At 39.9% G+C, this 18417-nt stretch overlaps 1 protein-coding gene across 2 annotated transcripts; it reads left to right on the forward strand.

The window, feature by feature from the left end:
• The first annotated feature begins 1543 nt into the window (after positions 1-1543).
• On the forward strand, positions 1544-18349 carry LOC311137797 (electron transfer flavoprotein subunit alpha, mitochondrial-like). 2 transcript variants are annotated; one of them, XM_084172383.1, is made up of 12 exons: positions 1544-1805; positions 2910-3059; positions 9913-9994; positions 10183-10265; positions 10529-10628; positions 11248-11358; positions 11582-11683; positions 11764-11832; positions 11975-12057; positions 15048-15113; positions 15225-15305; positions 16346-18349. In XM_084172383.1, the coding sequence occupies exons 1-12, from the start codon at positions 1767-1769 to the stop codon at positions 16379-16381; spliced, it is 1002 nt and encodes a 333-aa protein (XP_084028509.1). In that variant the 5' UTR covers positions 1544-1766; the 3' UTR covers positions 16382-18349. The 2 variants fall into 2 exon arrangements, with proteins under 2 accessions (XP_084028509.1, XP_084028510.1); XM_084172384.1 differs by lacking the exon at positions 2910-3059 and having other exon boundaries at positions 1717-1805.
• Positions 18350-18417: the final 68 nt, after the last annotated feature.

An 18417-nucleotide genomic window follows, 5' to 3' on the forward strand; every position in this document is an offset into this window, starting at 1 on the left:
TTTGTCCCTGACATGTTTGAGAGCTCCTTGGTCTTCATTGTGCCACTTGCTTGGTGGTGCCCCTTGCTTAGTGGTGTTGCAGACTCTGGGGCCTTTCAGAACAGGTGTATATATAATGAGATCATGTGACAGATCATGTGACACTTAGATTGCACACAGGTGGACTTTATTTAACTAATTATGTGACTTCTGAAGGTAATTGGTTGCACCAGATCTTATTTAGGGGCTTCATAGCAAAGGGGGTGAATACATATGCACGCACCACTTTTCCGTTATTTATTTTTTACAATTTTTTGAAACAAGTAATTTTTTTCATTTCACTTCACCAATTTGGCCTATTTTGTGTATGTCCATTTCATGAAATCCAAATAAAAATCAATTTAAATTACAGTTTTAATGCAACAAAATAGGAAAAACGCCAAGTGGGATGATTACTTTTGCAAGGCACTGTAGCCACTATATTTTGATCACTGCATCCAATGGCAAGAGATGTGAATTGTTTTGCTCTCAAGAAAAGGGCGCCATTGAAAGGAGTGATTTACTAGGATAGCGGTAAATGTGAAAGCTGACCAACTGAAGGGGAAGATTCCCGGTGTTTGTGATGCTCGTCGTTTGGTGCGACGCAGACAGGGTGGTGTGAGTGGTGAAACAGAAGAGTCATTGTCTGTTCTTTTGAGTTTTGATGTTGAGTCTTTGCCCGACAAAGTGATGTTAGGATATATAAGTTATCCTGTACGAGCTTTTGTGCCGAATACATTACGTTGTTACAGGTGTCAAGCTTATGGGCATGTGGCAACAGTGTGTAGGAGGGAGGTTCCTAGGTGTGAGAAGTGTGAAGAAGGGCATGAGACAAAGTAATGTGTAGTATTGTGTAAAGTAGTGGTATGTGTTAATTGTAGGGGTGCCCATGGGGCTGGGGATCAGAAATGTCCCATGCGAGAGAGGCAGGTTGAGGTTTCCAGGGTTAGAGTAGTGCAGAAGTTGTCATATGCTGAGGCAGTGAAGAAAGTAGAGGGGGAGGGATCCTGAGAGGAGTGGAGTGAGTAGTAGATCTGTACCAGTAGAGAGGGATAAACCAACAAGTAATATATGTTTCAGTAAGATTGGATTTCTGGCATTTATAGCAATGGTTATCAACTGTACTGCAGGGATGGAACGTAAGTCGCAGAAAATTGAGGTATTTGGGTGTGCGAGACTTGACATCAGAAGAGTTACAGGGTGTGTTAAGTGGTGGTGTCCCATCCTTTCAGGCTGTTGGCTTGAAGTAGGAATAAATAGATTTAAATAGTGGAGTATGGTAGTTATTATTATTATATTTATTTTTTTGTGAGTGTAGTGTTAGATGGTAAGGTATTTGTTGTATTTTTTAATGTTTAAAGCAAAGTATTAGGGAGTTGTACTCCAGTCTAGTAGGTGACGGTAATGCATCATTTATTGGATGCCAACCGCCGTTAAACCTCATCGAAGAAGAAGAGTTGATGAGCTGCACATGCGCACTTTGGCACGAGACGCTCCTTAGACCCGATTACATGTTTCTGCGCATGAGTTTAGCTAGCCAACGTCGCCATGACATCGCCTACCTGTGTGATCGGGGATTTCTGTTGGATAATCAGTTTCTGCCTTTCTTCACACTGTACTGTCTTTGGTTATTCTGCTCCCACCCAAAACGGAAGTGATTGTAGTCCAACCAGACTTTTGTCTCGCGAGAACATTCTACAGCTGTCAGTGTTCATTCAAGAGGTGAACATCGAGGAGCAGGGTCAAAGATGCATAGAGCTATCAACAAAACACATTTCAAACAGTTGGTAAGTAACGTTACACGATAGACGCATATGATTATATCAGACTAACTAGCTAAGTAACTTGCTTTTCATTCGCAATGTGGCAAATGCAAATAAGGACAATTAGTACAATCTCTGATAGACAGTTAGCAACATGTTAGCAAGGTAGCTAGCCAGCCAGCTAGCGGAGCTAACTTATCTAGCTAGCTGTGCCCCGTCCACGAAACAAGAGAAAGGTTAACAGTACATTGATTTCCTTTGCTTTATTCATAAATGCGAAAAAAGTAAATTGCCATAGTTTGAAAATCGGATCATATTTGATGGCATAGCTAGCTTCACAGACCCGGCTTAGCTAGCTATAAATGTAGCTAACGTTAGCTAGCCGTTACTCTAGCTAGCTAGCTAGCTAGCTAGCTAGCTAGCTTATGCAACCTCGTAAACAATGAGTTACGAAACTTTAAAAAATGTCTATTTTCAATGATGCAATGATTTTACAAGCACCATTTAAAATGAAGACCATCATTTAATGTATAGCTCCCAATTTGCTCCTGTATTGTGCTGTGGCGTTGGTTAGATAGACTGCTGTGAATTACCTCTACTCTAGTAACTCAAATTGTCTTTCAGACACAGGTTCAGATAGATCTGGTCCTGTCCTGTTTTAGCTTGGTGACAGGTTTGATACTCCCTGTCAAAATGTTGTATAAGCCAGTGCATAGCTTGGATGTTATGTCAGCTTGTTTACAGCAGGGTCTGGCCCCAGATCCTTCCTCTGGTGTTATGTAGCTCACACTTCTCTGCTATAGCTGACGTTCAAAAATTACCCCATTATATGTTGTTTTCCCCCAAAAGGTACACTTGAACAGAATCAGTAGTATCCTGTATGATTCAATGTCTTGTGCTTTATTGGACTACACAAAAGGCTGCTGAATTGTCCATATCGTAATGGTATTCTTTTAGTGATCCAATTTACATTTTAGTAGACACTCTTATCCAGAGCGACTTCCAATTACTGAGTGCATACATTTTTCATACTGGCCCCGTGGGTAGCTTTCAAGTTTGATAGGTATGAGAGCAGTTATGTTTAGGCTTATGTTATGCCATTTACTGAAAAATACATTTCCCCCGTAGTCTGGTCACTTCCAGAGGTTTCAAAGCACCTTGGTGGTGGCAGAGCACAACAATGACAAGCTGACCCCCATTACGCTGAGTGCTATTACTGCAGCCAAGAAACTAGGAGGAGACGTGTCCTGTTTGGTTGCTGGAACATCCTGTACAAAAGTAAGCTAAATCTTGGGTTTGATCAGATGGTGCCTTCAGAAAGTATTCACACCCCTTGACTTTTTCCACATTTTGTTGTTACAGCCTGAATTAGAAATGGGTTACATTTAGATTTTGTGTCACTAGCCTACACACAATACCACATTGTCAAAGTGGAATTATGTTTGACATTTTCAAAAACAAATTCATAAAAAATGAAAAGCTGAAATGTCTTGAATCAATAAGTATTCAACCCATTTGTTATGACAAGCCTAAGTATGTTCAGGAGTAAAACTGTGCGTAACAAGTCACAATAAGTTACATGGAAACTGTGTGCAATAATAGTATTTAACATGATTTTTGAGTGACTACGTCATCTCTGTACCCCACACATACAACTATCTATAAGGTCCCTCAGTCGAGCAGTGAATACACCCAGTCACTACAAAGATACAGGCATCCTTTCTAACTCAGGTGCCGAATAGGAAGGAAACCGCTCAGGGATTTCACCATGAGGCCAATGGTGACTTTAAAACAGTTATAGAGTTTAATGGCAGTGATAGGAGAAAACTGAGGATGGATCAACTACATTGTTGTTACTCCACTATACTAACTTAATTGACAGTGTGAAAAGAAGGAAGACTGTACAGAATACAAATATTCCAAAACATACTAAAGTAAAACTGCAAAAAAAAGTAGAAAAGATATTAACTTTATGTCCGGAATACAAAGTGTTATGTTCCGGCAAACGCAACACATCACTGAGTACCACACTTCATATTTTCAAACATGGTGGTGGCTGCATCTTGTTATGGGTATGCTTGTCAGCGACAAGGACTAGGGAGTTTTTTTAGGATAAGAAGAAACTGAATAGAGCTAAGTCGGCTTTCCAACAGACACTGGGAGACAAATTTACCTTTCCGCAGGAAAATAACCTAAAATACAAGGCCAAATATACACTGGAGTTGCTTACCAAAACGACATTGAATGTTCCTGAGTGGCCTAGTTACAGTTTTGACTTAAATTTGCTTGAAAATCTATGGCAAGACTTGAAAATGGCTGTCTAGCAATGATCAACAACCAACTTGACAGAGCTTGAAGTAGTCTAAAAAGAATAATAATATAATAATATGCCATTTAGCAGACGCTTTTATCCAAAGCGACTTACAGTCATGTGTGCATACATTTTTACGTATGGGTGGTCCCGGGGATCGAACCCACTACCCTGGTGTTACAAGCGCCATGCTCTACCAATTGAGCTACAGAGGACCAATAATGTGCAAATATTGTACAATCCAGGTGTGCAAAATTCTTAGACTTACCCTTGAAAGATTCACAGCTATAATCGCTGCCAAAGGTGATTCTAACCGGTATTGCCTCAGGGGTGTGAATACCTGCACTACATAACCAAAAGTATGTGGATATCTGCTCGTCGAACATCTAATTTCAAAATCATGGGCATTAATATGGAGTTGGTCCCCCCTTTGCTGCTATAACGGCTCCACTCTTCTGGGAAGGCTTTCCACTAGATGTTGGAACATTGCTTCCATTCAGTCACGAGCATTAGTGAAGTCGGGCACAGATGTTGGGCAAATAGGTGTTCCAATTCATCCCAAAGGTGTTCGATGGGGTTGAGGGCAGGGCTCTGTGCAGGCCAGTCAAGTTCTTCCACACCGATCTCGATTAACCATTTCTCTATGGACCTCGCTTTGTGCACAGTGGCATTGTCATGCTGAAACAGGAAAGAGCCTTCCCCAAACTGTTGCCACAAAGTTGGAAGGACAGAATCGTCTAGAATGTCATTGTATGCTGTAGCATTAAGATTTCCCTTCGTTAAGGGGCCTATCCCGAACCATGAAAAACAGTCCCAGACCATTATTCCTCCTCCACCAAACTTTACAGTTGGCACTATGCATTCAGGCAAGTAGCGTTCTCCTGGCATCCGCCAAACCTAAATTCGTGCTTCGGACTGCCAGATGGTGAAGCGTGATTTATCACTCCAGAGAACGCTTTTCCACTGCTCCAGAGTCCAATGGCGGCGAGCTTTACACCACTCCAGCCGACGCTTGGCATTGCGCATGGTGAACTTAGGCTTGTGTGCGGCTGCTCGGCTGTGGAAACCTATTTCATGAAGCTCCCGACAAACAGTTATTGTGCTGACGTTGGTTCCAGATGCAGTTTGAAACTCTGTAGTGAGTGTTGCAACCGCGGACAGACGATTGTTATGTGCTTCAGCACTCGCCGGTCCCATTCTGTGAGCTTGTGTGGCCTACCACTTTGCAACTGAGCCGTTGTTGCTCCTAGACGTTTCCACTTCACAAAAACAGCACTTACAGTTGACCAGGGCAGCTATAGCAGGGCAGAAATGTGACGAACTGACTTGTTGGAAAGGTGGCATCATATGACGGTGTTACATTGAGTCACTGAGCTCTTCAGTAAGGCCATTCTACTGCCAATGTTTGTCTATGGAGATTGCAAATGGGTTGGCTGAAATAGCCAAATCAACTAATTTGAAGGGGTGTCCACATACATTTGTGTATATATATTGTATGTAAATGTTATTCTATATTTCATTTTCAATAAATGTGCACATTTTATAATTATGGGGATGTGTGTAGATGAGTGAGATTAAAAAAAAATCAATTTTTAATTCAGCCTGTTGGCCTAACACAACAAAATGTGGAATAAGTCAAGGGGTATGAATACTTTCTGAAGGCACTGTAAATAACCTGTTGAAATGGATGATAGGGTAAATCCATTTGAATTTAATCACTTTTTGACAGCACCCCTTTTTGACTTCCATACATTTTTGCCCATTGTAGAAGTGCTTAGAAAGGGACTTTTTGTACCTGAATGCCAAAACATTCAAGAGATAAAGGTGCTCAAAGTTGACCTATTATGCAAAATAGGTAAACTTTGAGCACCTGTTATCTCTTGAATGTTTTGGCATTCGGGTACAAAAAATAACTTTCTGAACACTTCTACAATGTGCAAATATGTATGGAAAAGATAAACAGTTGATATTGATATCTTTTAAAAGCTTAGAAAAGGGTTGTAAAAAAAACAAACGTCAATTATCTAAAAACACGTAAACTCAGATTTCTGTCATTCACATACAGTATGTTGTAACGTATACCCTGTTTTATATTTGAGTTTGTGTTGTGCCCGCCATCCGTTGAGACACAACATGCTCTTTGATACAGGGTGGGTGTCATGTTTTGCTGATACATTTACTAAAATGGGAATAAAATTGAAATTTCAACTTTCAAATTGTACTACAAAGATCGTTGGAGGTCCACACATCAGACAATTTTGACTTAAATGGGAATACAGTGGGGAAAAAAAGTATTTAGTCAGCCACCAATTGTGCAAGTTCTCCCACTTAAAAAGATGAGAGGCCTGTAATTTTCATCATAGGTACACGTCAACTATGACAGACAAAATGAGGAAAAAAAATACAGAAAATCACATTGTAGGATTTTTAATGATTTTATTTGCAAATTATGGTGGAAAATAAGTATTTGGTCAATAACAAAAGTTTCTCAATACTTTGTTATATACCCTTTGTTGGCAATGACACAGGTCAAACGTTTTCTGTAAGTCTTCACAAGGTTTTCACACACTGTTGCTGGTATTTTGGCCCATTCCTCCATGCAGATCTCCTCTAGAGCAGTGAGGTTTTGGGGCTGTCGCTGGGCAACACAGACTTTCAACTCCCTCCAAAGATTTTCTATGGGGTTGAGATCTGGAGACTGGCTAGGCCACTCCAGGACCTTGAAATGCTTCTTACGAAGCCACTCCTTCGTTGCCCGGGCGGTGTGTTTGGGATCATTGTCATGCTGAAAGACCCAGCCACGTTTCATCTTCAATGCCCTTGCTGATGGAAGGAGGTTTTCACTCAAAATCTCACGATACATGGCCCCATTGATTCTTTCCTTTACACGGATCAGTCGTCCTGGTCCCTTTGCAGAAAAACAGCCCCAAAGCATGATGTTTCCACCCCCATGCTTCACAGTAGGTATGGTGTTCTTTGGATGCAACTCAGCATTCTTTGTCCTCCAAACACGACGAGTTGAGTTTTTACCAAAAAGTTCTATTTTGGTTTCATTTGACCATATGACATTCTCCCAATCCTCTTCTGGATCATCCAAATGCACTCTAGCAAACTTCAGACGGGCCTGGACATGTACTGGCTTAAGCAGGGGGACACGTCTGGCACAGCAGGATTTGAGTCCCTGGCGGCGTAGTGTGTTACTGATGGTAGGCTTTGTTACTTTGGTCCCAGCTCTCTGCAGGTCATTCACTAGGTCCCCCCGTGTGGTTCTGGGATTTTTGCTCACCGTTCTTGTGATCATTTTGACCCCACGGGGTGAGATCTTGCGTGGAGCCCCAGATCGAGGGAGATTATCAGTGGTCTTGTATGTCTTCCATTTCCTAATAATTGCTCCCACAGTTGATTTCTTCAAACCAAGCTGCTTACCTATTGCAGATTCAGTCTTCCCAGCCTGGTGCAGGTCTACAATTTTGTTTCTGGTGTCCTTTGACAGCTCTTTGGTCTTGGCCATAGTGGAGTTTGGAGTGTGACTGTTTGAGGTTGTGGACAGGTGTCTTTTATATTGATAACAAGTTCAAACAGGTGCCATTAATACAGGTAACGAGTGGAGGACAGAGGAGCCTCTTTAAGAAGAAGTTACAGGTCTGTGAGAGACAGAAATCTTGCTTGTTTGTAGGTGACCAAATACTTATTTTCCACCATAATTTCCAAATAAATTCATTAAAAATCCTACAATGTGATTTTCTGGATTTTCTTTCCTCAATTTGTCTATCATAGTTGACGTGTACCTATGATGAAAATTACAGGCCTCTCTCATCTTTTTAAGTGGGAGAACTTGCACAATTGGTGGCTGACTAAATACTTTTTTCCCCCACTGTATCTGTTTTATAATATACTGTCAATCCTCCATAATATAGATAATAGAATAGACATTACCATTTAAGTTGACATTCGACGGTGGTTGGACCGGCGGTCATCTTTGTGGGAGTAATTCAAAGTTAACATTTTAATTAAAATGTCAATGATGTACCAGCTAAATTGCATTGGTCTGAAGGGATGTCCGTTCTATGAATTATATTTATATGATTGAAAGGACACCCACCCTGTATTCAAGAACATGTTGTCTCAACCGATGGTGGGCACAACAAAAAAACTTCAGATGCAAAGTAGGGTCTAAACTACAACATATGCGAATATGAAAAAAATTGGAGTTAATGCATTTTTAGAAAATTGACGTTAGATGTTCAGTGCATTCGGCAAGTATTTAGACCCCTTGACTTTTTCCACATTTTGATACGTTACAGCCTCATTCTAAAATGGATTAAATCGTTTTTTCCCCTCAGTCTACACACAATATAATGACAAAGCAAAAACAGGTTTTTAGAAATTTTAGCAAATGTATAAAAAACAGAAATATCACATTGACATACAGTACCTGTAAAAGGTTTGGACACACATTCCAGGGTTTTTCTTATTTTTTAAAAACTATTTCCTACATTGTAGAATAATAGTGAAGACATCAAAACTAGGAAATAACACATATGGAATCATGTAGTAACCAAAAAAGTGTTAAACAAATCCAAATATATTTTATATTTGAGATTCTTCAAATAGCCACCCTTTACCTTGATGACAGCTTTGCGCATTCTCATGTGCCTTTTACTGAGGAGTGGCTTCCATCTGATTGGTGGAGTGCTGCAGAGATGGTTGTCCTTCTGGAAGGTTCTCCCATCTCCACAGAGGAACTCTGGAGCTCTGTCAGAGTGTCCATTGGGTTCTTGGTCACCTCCCTGACCAAGGCCCTTCTCTGGGCGGCCAGCTCTAGGAAGAGTCTTGGAGGTTCCAAACTTATTCTATTTAAGAATGGTGGAGGCCACTGTGTTCTTGGTGACCTTCAATGCTGCAGAAATGTTTTGGTACCCTTCCCCAGATCTGTGCCTCGACACAATCCTGTCTCGGAGCTCTACGGACAATTCCTTCGACGTCATGGCTTGGTTTTTGCTCTGACATGCACTGTCAACTGTGGGACCTTAAATAGACAGGTGTGTGCCTTTCCAAATCATGTCCAATCAATTGAATTTAACACAGGTGGACTCCAATCAAGTTGTAGAAACCTATCAAGGATGATCAATGGAAACAGGATGCACCTGAGCTCAATTTCGAGTCTCATAGCAAAGGGTCTGAATACTTATGTAAATAAGGTATTTCTGTTTTTATTTTAATAAAATTAGCAACATTTTCAAAACATGTTTTTGCTTTGTAATTATGGGGTATAGTGTGTAGATTGATGAAAAATGATAATTTAATCAATTTTAGAATAAGGCTGTAACCTAACAAAATGTGGAAAAATTGAAGGGGTCTGAATACTTTCCAAATGCACTGTATAATTTCTTGAAAGTGTTTTTCAAGAAATGTTTAAACAATTTGACAACCCTGTTTTTTGTAAGCTTTTCAATTATATCAAACTCAACTGTTTCTCGTTTCCAGTGACTTCTTCCATGGGCAAACGTGTGGAAAGGTTTTTGTTTAAATCTGTCAAAAAGTGATTGAATTCAAATGGTTTTACCTGATATCCAGACCTACACTACCTGTCAAAAGTTTTAGAACACCTACTCATTCAATGGTTTTTCTTTATTTGTACTATTTTCTACATTGTAGAATAAAAGTGAAGACATCAAAACTATGAAATAACACACATGGAATCATGTAGTAAATAGTAAAAATAAAGAAAAACCTGTTCTAAATCTTTTGACCGGTAGTGTAGACTCTTAGTGTTTTTCTTCAAGGGATTGATTTGCTGTATATTTATCATCTCTTCAGGTTGCACAGGAAATCAGCAAAGTCCTAGGTGTGAAGACAGTTCTGATTGCTCAAAATGATGCTTACAAAGGCTCTCTGCCAGGTATGTATATCCACAGTGTGAAGCAGATGCAGCCAACAGATTCACTGAAGCTGTAAATGAGTTGGACATTTTAGTTCTTCAGCATCTTACTTAAAAATGTAAACTTAGTATGTTAAAATCTGAGTGTTATTTTTATTTTTTTACTATTTACATGTGGTGTTAACAGCAACTTGCATGTCTTTCCACAGAGGAGTTAACTCCACTTATCCTGGCAACCCAGAAGCAGTTCAACTTCACCCATATCTGTGCTGGAGCGTCTGCATTTGGGAAAGTAAGATTATAAGACCCTTTATATACATACCTTTAGTGAGGTCATTTGTCACTTCTTAGCAAAGCTATCTGCCTGCAGATGATTTGATGTATTTCATAGGATGTATTTGGTTTCATAAGCCTAGTGTAAAAAACACAGCTCTTATCAGTATGCTGTATTTTTCATTCATGCCATGGTTTCTGGAAGATATTTGTAGGGCATCTTTGGCTGATCATTACAGATTGCCTTATATCCCTGCTTATTTACCATCCTGTCTTTTGTAGAACCTGCTCCCCAGAGTGGCTGCCAAGTTGGATGTTGCTCCTATTTCAGACATTATTGAGATCAAATCCCCTGACACCTTTGTCAGAACCATCTATGCTGGTAACTAGCTTTTTGTGAACGTGTTATGAGAAGATACATTTGAACTAAAGCATGTAGCCCCCAAACCAACCTATACTACTAAGATATTCTTCAGAATTCTTGACCACATTATGTCACCAATGCAGTTTAGACTGCTTTAGACATTCTTTGGGACTCGATATGGATTTTGTTTGATATTGTCATTGGAAATCAATTCAATTTGTAATTGCATTTGGGACTGCTCTTACGAATTTGACAAGTAACTCACCAATTCTCCATGTACCATAGGGAACCGGTTTGCTTTTAAATCTAAAGCCAATTCAGTCTTTTGGCAATACCAGCAATGATTAGATCCTAAAAGCCTAATTTCTCAATTGCACTTATGGGCTTTGAATGAATCAAAATGACATTATCCACTTAATTTATGGGCTTTGAATGAATCAAAATGACATTATCCACTTAAACCTTTGCTGTTTAATAGTCATGTCCAAATTGGTCTTATTGATAACTCATGGTGAACCTTGAGCCCAGAAGATGTTTCCCGAATTAATTATCTACTTTTATTTCCCATTTGTCATCAGAAGAGTTGCATGAGGTTTAGAGTTAGAAAACAAAACATCACTGTTTGTCTCATTCACAGGAAATGCTCTCAGCACTGTCAAGTGTAATGAAAATGTCAAGGTTTTCACCGTCAGAGGGACATCTTTTGAGCCCACTGAGGTGGAGGGAGGCAGTGCTACATCAGAGGAAGGTAGCTACAGTACTAACCATGCACTGATACACACATGAAAAGCACACATACAAAAGCCATTGTTCTTGTTTATCATTCTAAAATAATTTATTTAATTTCCTGGCTGGATAACTTATTTTGTCAGGGTATAGTTAAAAGTAAGAAAACTTTAAACAGTTTGAACTTGAGATGCAGTTTTATTTAATATGATCCTCTGACGATCCTCATGAGTTGTTTATTTCAGTTGCTGCGTCCACTTCCGCTGGGATGTCTGAGTGGCTGGAAGCATCCTTGACCAAGAGTGACCGTCCAGAGCTGACCAGTGCTAAGGTTGTGGTGTCTGGAGGTAAGTGCCACCTTCAGCTCATCATACTATTTGCCTTGAACATGACAAATAAATTGATGTGTATGTAAACATTATTTTAGGAAGGGGCCTGAAGAATGGAGAAAACTTCAAGCTGCTCTATGACCTTGCTGACAAAATGAATGCTGCAGGTAAGTGGGTGATTAGAATGAGGCTTTGAATGACAACAAATGTTAAGTTCTATATTTGAATAACTGATAAAATATTGGTGAAAACATTTGACATTTTTGGTCCATAAGCAGTAAAGTAGGTTTGAATTGATTTCCCCCACAGTTGGTGCTTCCAGAGCTGCTGTGGATGCTGGATATGTCCCCAATGACATGCAGGTTGGACAGACAGGCAAGATCGTGGCCCCCGTAAGTGACAAACTCTTTGATAGGCAATGTTGTGCTCACTATGGTGTCATCTGTAATAATATTGCACAATTATTCAAGATACCGGTAAACCTTTTGTGGAAACAAGGGAGTATACTTACAAAAAAAAAATTTCTGAGGAGTTACCCACCCACTATCAATTATTGTGTAAGTTACCCGCAGCTTGACAAAGACCTGTTACTTTAGATGCAAACACAATTCCTGGAATTCGGTGTTCTAAAGATGGATCCCTTTGCTCTTTAAAAAGGTTAAATTCCCATTATCCGGTTCAACTGGGATATCCTAGCTGTGATTATCCACACATTAGACCCCATGAAATGTAGTTAATGGCACATATAGGCTCCTAAATGATTTAGCTGATCCATTAGAGAGCAGAGCACAGTGCAGTGTAGTGGGTGACTGCTCAGAGCCCCAGACCAGGCCATTCTGCCCAAATTGTATTTTGCTAATGTTTTGACAAGCTTGGTATGTAGGCTTAATGTATTAAATACAATTTGAATTGCAGTATTATTTTTTTCCTGTTCATATTTGTCAGTCAGTTGTTTTATAGTCTTCATGCACGCCACTCAAAGGATTCACATAAATATTAGAAGTACATTTTTTATCGATTCCTTCAGGCATTGTTAGGACAGAACCATACATGTCATATCAGTGTTACTCTCTGTCACCTTTTTTTTTCTTTTACAAATGTCCCCTTGAATTATTCCGAATGAGTGTCATAGCACAAAGCTGTGTTCATTCTTGTTATGTGAGGTAACAAGCAATTTATATTTTACATATACAACAGTTTTATTAATTATTTGATTGGACCACTTTTGACAATAGGAATATTTTGTGAAATAATTAGTTGCAGGCTTAAAATAGTGATTATATCCAGTATTGAACTGCTCCAGTTATATACTGAACAAAAATATAAACGCAACATGTTAAGTGTTTGTCCCATGTTTAATGAGCTGAAATAAACTGGCAAGATATAAAATAAAATGTAGCTCAAATTTTGTGCACACATTTGTTTACATCCCTGTTAGTGAGCATTTATCATTTGCCAAGATAATCCAACCACCTGACAGGTGTGGCATATCAAGAAGCTGATAAACAGAATGATCACATGTGCACCTTGTGCTGGGGACAATAAAAGGCCACTCTAAAATGTGCAGTTTTGTCACACAACACAATGCCATAGATGTCTCAAGTTTTGAGGGAGCGTGCAATTGGCATGCTCACTGCAGGAATGTCCACCAGAGCTGTTGCCAGATAATTTAATGTTAATTTCTCTACCAACGTCGTTTTAATAAATTTGCTAGTACGTCCAACCGGCCTCACAACTGCAGATCACGTGTAAACTTGCCATATTCGGCTTCTTCACCTGCAAGATCGTCTGAGACCAGCCACCCAGACAGCTGATGAAACTGAGGACTATTTCGGTCTATAATAAAGCCTTTTTGTGGGGAAAAACCCATTCTGATTGGCAGGTCCTGGCTCCCCGGTGGGTCTATGCCCTCCCAGGCCCACCCATGGCTGCGCCCTTGCCCAGTCATGTAAAATCCATAGATTAGACTGATTTCCTTTTATGAACTGTAACTCAGTAAAATCATTTTTTATATTTTTGTTCAGTATAATTTTGCTGCAATGTTTAGATTTGAAAGAATCTCACGCCAAGGAATTAGTTGACATTCACTGTTTCTGTCAGCATGTATGTCACAGTTAAGCTTTTGCAATTATGTAACCTAAGCAGTGGGGTGTCATGCCTGAGCAACGTTTCAGGGGAGTACCACATTTGGGGAACAGCTTGGCAACGGAGCAGCCAGGTTGTCATGTTGGAGTCTGTTTTTTTTTATCGGTTAACAATAGCATCACCACACTTGAATGACTAGCTAGCGATGCAATTATGCTGCATGTAGGGAGTTGTTTTCACACCTGGGGGAAAGCTAGCAACACAACAGCAGGTGTGCCTGCTTGGTCTTCTAATTGAAAACTGCAAAGCTGCTAAAAGAGCTCAAAAAGAAGAACTCTGAGAATACTCTCCAAATAGGCTAGACATGTATGTACTCTGATCTTTCCATACAGTGATATTTGAGAACTAAAGCATACAATATCTTTTGTGGTCGTTTTCCCTCTGCTACAGTAGGACCGTGCACTTGCTGGACAGGACAGTTCCTCTCATTGTGAAATATTGGTCCTCACTTTTAGTCTTTAGTACACTTGTGTTCATAAATGTATGCTCTGCTCCTCAGAGACTACTCCAATAACATTAAATAGCACTGAAATATTAATATGGCAGTGCATTAAGCTGAAAGCCTCTGTTTTTCCCAGAGATGGAGGGTCCTACACTGTGCTTCACCACCCACAGAATTCTCCCTCATAGATTACATGATCAGGGTCAGCACTAGAACAGCTCCGTTCTCTAATATGGAAACCCAGGGCTGCGTTATGTACGGAAAAACATAATGCAACGTTCAATTAAACAGAAACGGTGCTGTTCTGAACGACCAATTGAAAAACTGGGAGCGGTTGGGTTGTGGGTTAAAAAGGCACCTCTGCCCTTTAAATACATCACTCATTGCTTCAAGCCACACCAACCAAATGGAGCAAACGTACCTCAGTCTGTTCAAGAATGTTTTGGAGAAACGTGTTGTTCAGTACAAGCCGTTACACAGCGTAGAAAATGTTCAATCGAACTGAACGCACACCAGGACTGCCCTGCAATCAGCTGCATCAGTACTAGGGTACCAATGAGGGCCTTAGTGGTATCATGATGATTGATGGAAAATAAATAAAGTTTCTCAATAAATATTGTAGGCCCACATATTATACTACCGGTGTATTGAGTCAATTGCAGTTATTTCTGCAGTAAGGTGTCTTACTGGTGTTCAGCAGCCTGAAACAAATGGCACTACATAGACGTGTATGTGCACTAAGCGCTTGTGTTATTATATTGATAAAGCTTGTTTGTCCTCTTGTTCTCTCTGCAGGAGTTGTACATCGCTGTTGCTATCTCTGGAGCTATTCAACATCTGGCTGGGATGAAGGACAGCAAGGTGAAGTGCAGTTAGCATTCTTGCTTGATTTCTTTTCTGTCCTTTTTATACAGTAGTATAAGAAAAAAGAGCATGTTGCAATATTTTGAACTACATTGTTTGTTTCTGCAGACTATTGTTGCCATTAACAAGGACCCAGAGGCTCCCATCTTCCAGGTGGCCGACTATGGTCTGGTGGCTGATCTCTTTAAGGTGAGATAGCAGGCTGATTGTGTTAGAGAAATATTTACCCATGAGGAAACATTACGAAACACCCTTGCCATGACTGAAACTAACCGAACATGGCACCAGCCTCCAGCACAGCGCTGAATACCTAATCAGCAAGAGAGGCATTTCAATAACCAAGACATGACAAAAGTGACAGTCAGAATATTACATTCCCTGTTTCCCTGATACATTTTGCAAGACGCATTATTATCCCTCCTAATGGAAATGTGCATCTGTTGAATTATTGAGGTGCTGAATTAATCAGGTGAATTGTGGCCAGAGCCTGCTGCTCTGTAAAGATGCAACAACGGCTCTCCTTCAAACCATACAAATAAATCAATAGTTAACTTAAGTGGCTGGGTGTAAGTTCTCAGGTTTTATTTTCTCTTCCCTAGTGTCAGTACTTTACATGCTTAGCTGCCCTCTACTGTCTGGCTGGCACATATGGCCAGTGTGTCAGAGGGTTGACAAACTCTTGGACAAGAGGGCCTTTGCTTTCGGTGAAAGAGAAGTAGCTTTTATTTTCATGTGTATGTGTCCTGTTGTTAATCTTTTATTTACTATGGCGGTGGTGGTGCGTGAGAGGCCCAGGTGTTCTGGGTAAACTCTGTGAAAGTGATTGGTAATAATAGCTTGTGGCAGCAGAGTTGTGACCTGCTGGTTATCAGCTTACATGTGATCACTCCTCAGATAACTGATTAAAATGTATGGGCTTTCTCCTCTTCCTTTAATTGAAAACTGATCTCCGGGACACACTCGACTCGGGTGCTACTGATATAGTTTGTCAGGCACCCCACACATGTCCGTTAGATCAGTTACTCTCAGATTTTAATTGGTTTATCAATGAATTGATCTTAAATGGTGTCACCCCAAAACCATGAGACTAAACACTGACTGTTATAGCAAAGCTCAACCCTCCATTTCCATGTCGCAAGCTTACACCATGTCCATTGTGTCAACCTGGCTAGATTTGTCCGGTTAGGGAGGTGTAACCATCTTAAACTCCTCTGTTTTTCTCTCACTAGGCTGTGCCTGAGATGACCGCAGCATTGAACAAGTAAGCCAACGTTCAGCTAAGCAGCCATCCCACCACTTTTACCTGGGTACCAAGACTGTAACCATGCAGTTACAACTCTCCTACAACCTCTGCCTTAAACGATTTCTTGAGCTACTATTCTGGGGACACTAATAATGTTATCATCCTTCTCCATAAGTGGCAACAGAACAACACTCTTAGTTTACAAACGGACTGTTTGTTTTTATGTATGTAGTTATGAAAATGCCAGAAATAAAGTTCTGCTTACCTGCCGTAGGTTTTAGTTTTATCCCTATTAATGCATTTTTTGTAACATGAATTTAACGTAGTGTCACTAATGAACTCTTCTTCTTTTTTTTTATACCAAAAGCTCTTGGTATCAATGATGAAACTGACTGTAAATGACTGTTCTTTTACCATGTTTGCGTTTTAATTACTTTTACTCTGCAATGAATTCCCTTTATGATCAATTTACAAAATGCCTGTTGACATTAAAGTGCACAGGATTAGTTTGCCATATCGCAGGTTTATGCTATATTACATTTTCTTCTGACCAACACTTTCCACAATAACTTCAATTACAAACCCCTCCAGATTTGGTAGCTGAAAAGACCCTCAATTGCTCAGGTGTCTGGCTTAAAAAGATTTCTGAGCTTTTTTTCGTCATAATTTGAATACAAACCTTAGTATTGATAATGTAGAAAGACTAAGGTAAGAAATAAGCTGAGAACACAACTCAACACATTTGAACACAGATCAAATGTACCTGGCAGCAGTCCGAACAGAGAGGACTGTACTTATTGTTGGGGTCTGGAGACATCAGTCTGACTTTCACTATGGTTTGTTTGTTAAATGTCTAAGGGTGGCTCGTACATCATGACTGCCAATTAGTTGTAGTCTTGTGATCAGTCTAGCGTCTCCAGTCCCTAATCAAGTATTTCAGACAAACCACCCAGTTCCACACACACCCACCCTGCCCCATCCCTAAATGATATCAAATGTACAGTGCTTTCAGAAAGTATTCATACCACTTGACTTATTCCACATTTTGTGGTACAGCCTGAATTTAAAATTGATTAAATATACTTTTGTTCTCACCCATCTACACACACATTTATTGAAAATAAAATACAGAAATATCTAATTTACATAAGTATTCACACCCCTGAGTCAATACATGTTAGAATCACCTTTGGCAGTGATTACAGGTGTGAATCTTTCTGGGTAAGTCTCTAAGAGCGTTGCACAGCTGGATTGCTGGCTATAAGGTGAATGCACCAATTTGTAAGTCGCTCTGGATAAGAGCGTCTGCTAAATGACGTAAATGTAATGTAAATGATTGTACAATATTTGCACATTATTCTTTTAAGAATTCTTCAAGCTCTGTCAAGTTGGTTGTTGATCATTGCTAGACAGCCATTTTCAAGTCTTGTCATAGATTTTCAAGCCGATTTAAGTCAAAACTGTAACTAGGCCACTCAGGAACATTCAATGTCGCCTTGGTAAGCAACTCCAGTGTATATTTGGCCTTGTGTTTTAGGTTATTGTCCTTCTGAAAAGTGAATTTGTCTCCCAGTGTCTGTTGGAAAGCAGACTGAACCAGGTTTTCCTCTAGGATTTTGCCTGTGCTTAGCTCTATTCTGTTCCTTTTTATCCTAGAAAACTCCCTCGTCCTTGCCGATGACAAGCATACCCATAACATGATGCAGCCAACACCATGCTTGAAAATATGAAGTGTGGTACTCAGTGATGTTGTGTTGGATTTGGCCCAAACATAACGCTTTGTATTCAGGACATGAAGTTAATTTCTTTGCCACATTCTTTGCAGTTATACTTTAGTGCCTTATAACAGGAAACATGTTTTAGAATATTCTGTACAGGCTTCCCTTTCACTCTGTCATTTAGATTAGTATTGTGGAGTAACTACAATGTTGTTGATCCATCCTCCGTTTTCTCCTATCACAGCCATTAAACTCTAACTGTTTTAAAGTCACCATTGGCATCATGGTGAAATCCCTGAGCGGTTTCCTTCCTCTCCGGCAACTGAGTTAGGAAGGACAC

Source organism: Coregonus lavaretus (genome assembly GCF_964263955.1).
Source record: "Coregonus lavaretus genome assembly, chromosome: 11".
NCBI lineage: Eukaryota > Metazoa > Chordata > Actinopteri > Salmoniformes > Salmonidae > Coregonus > Coregonus lavaretus.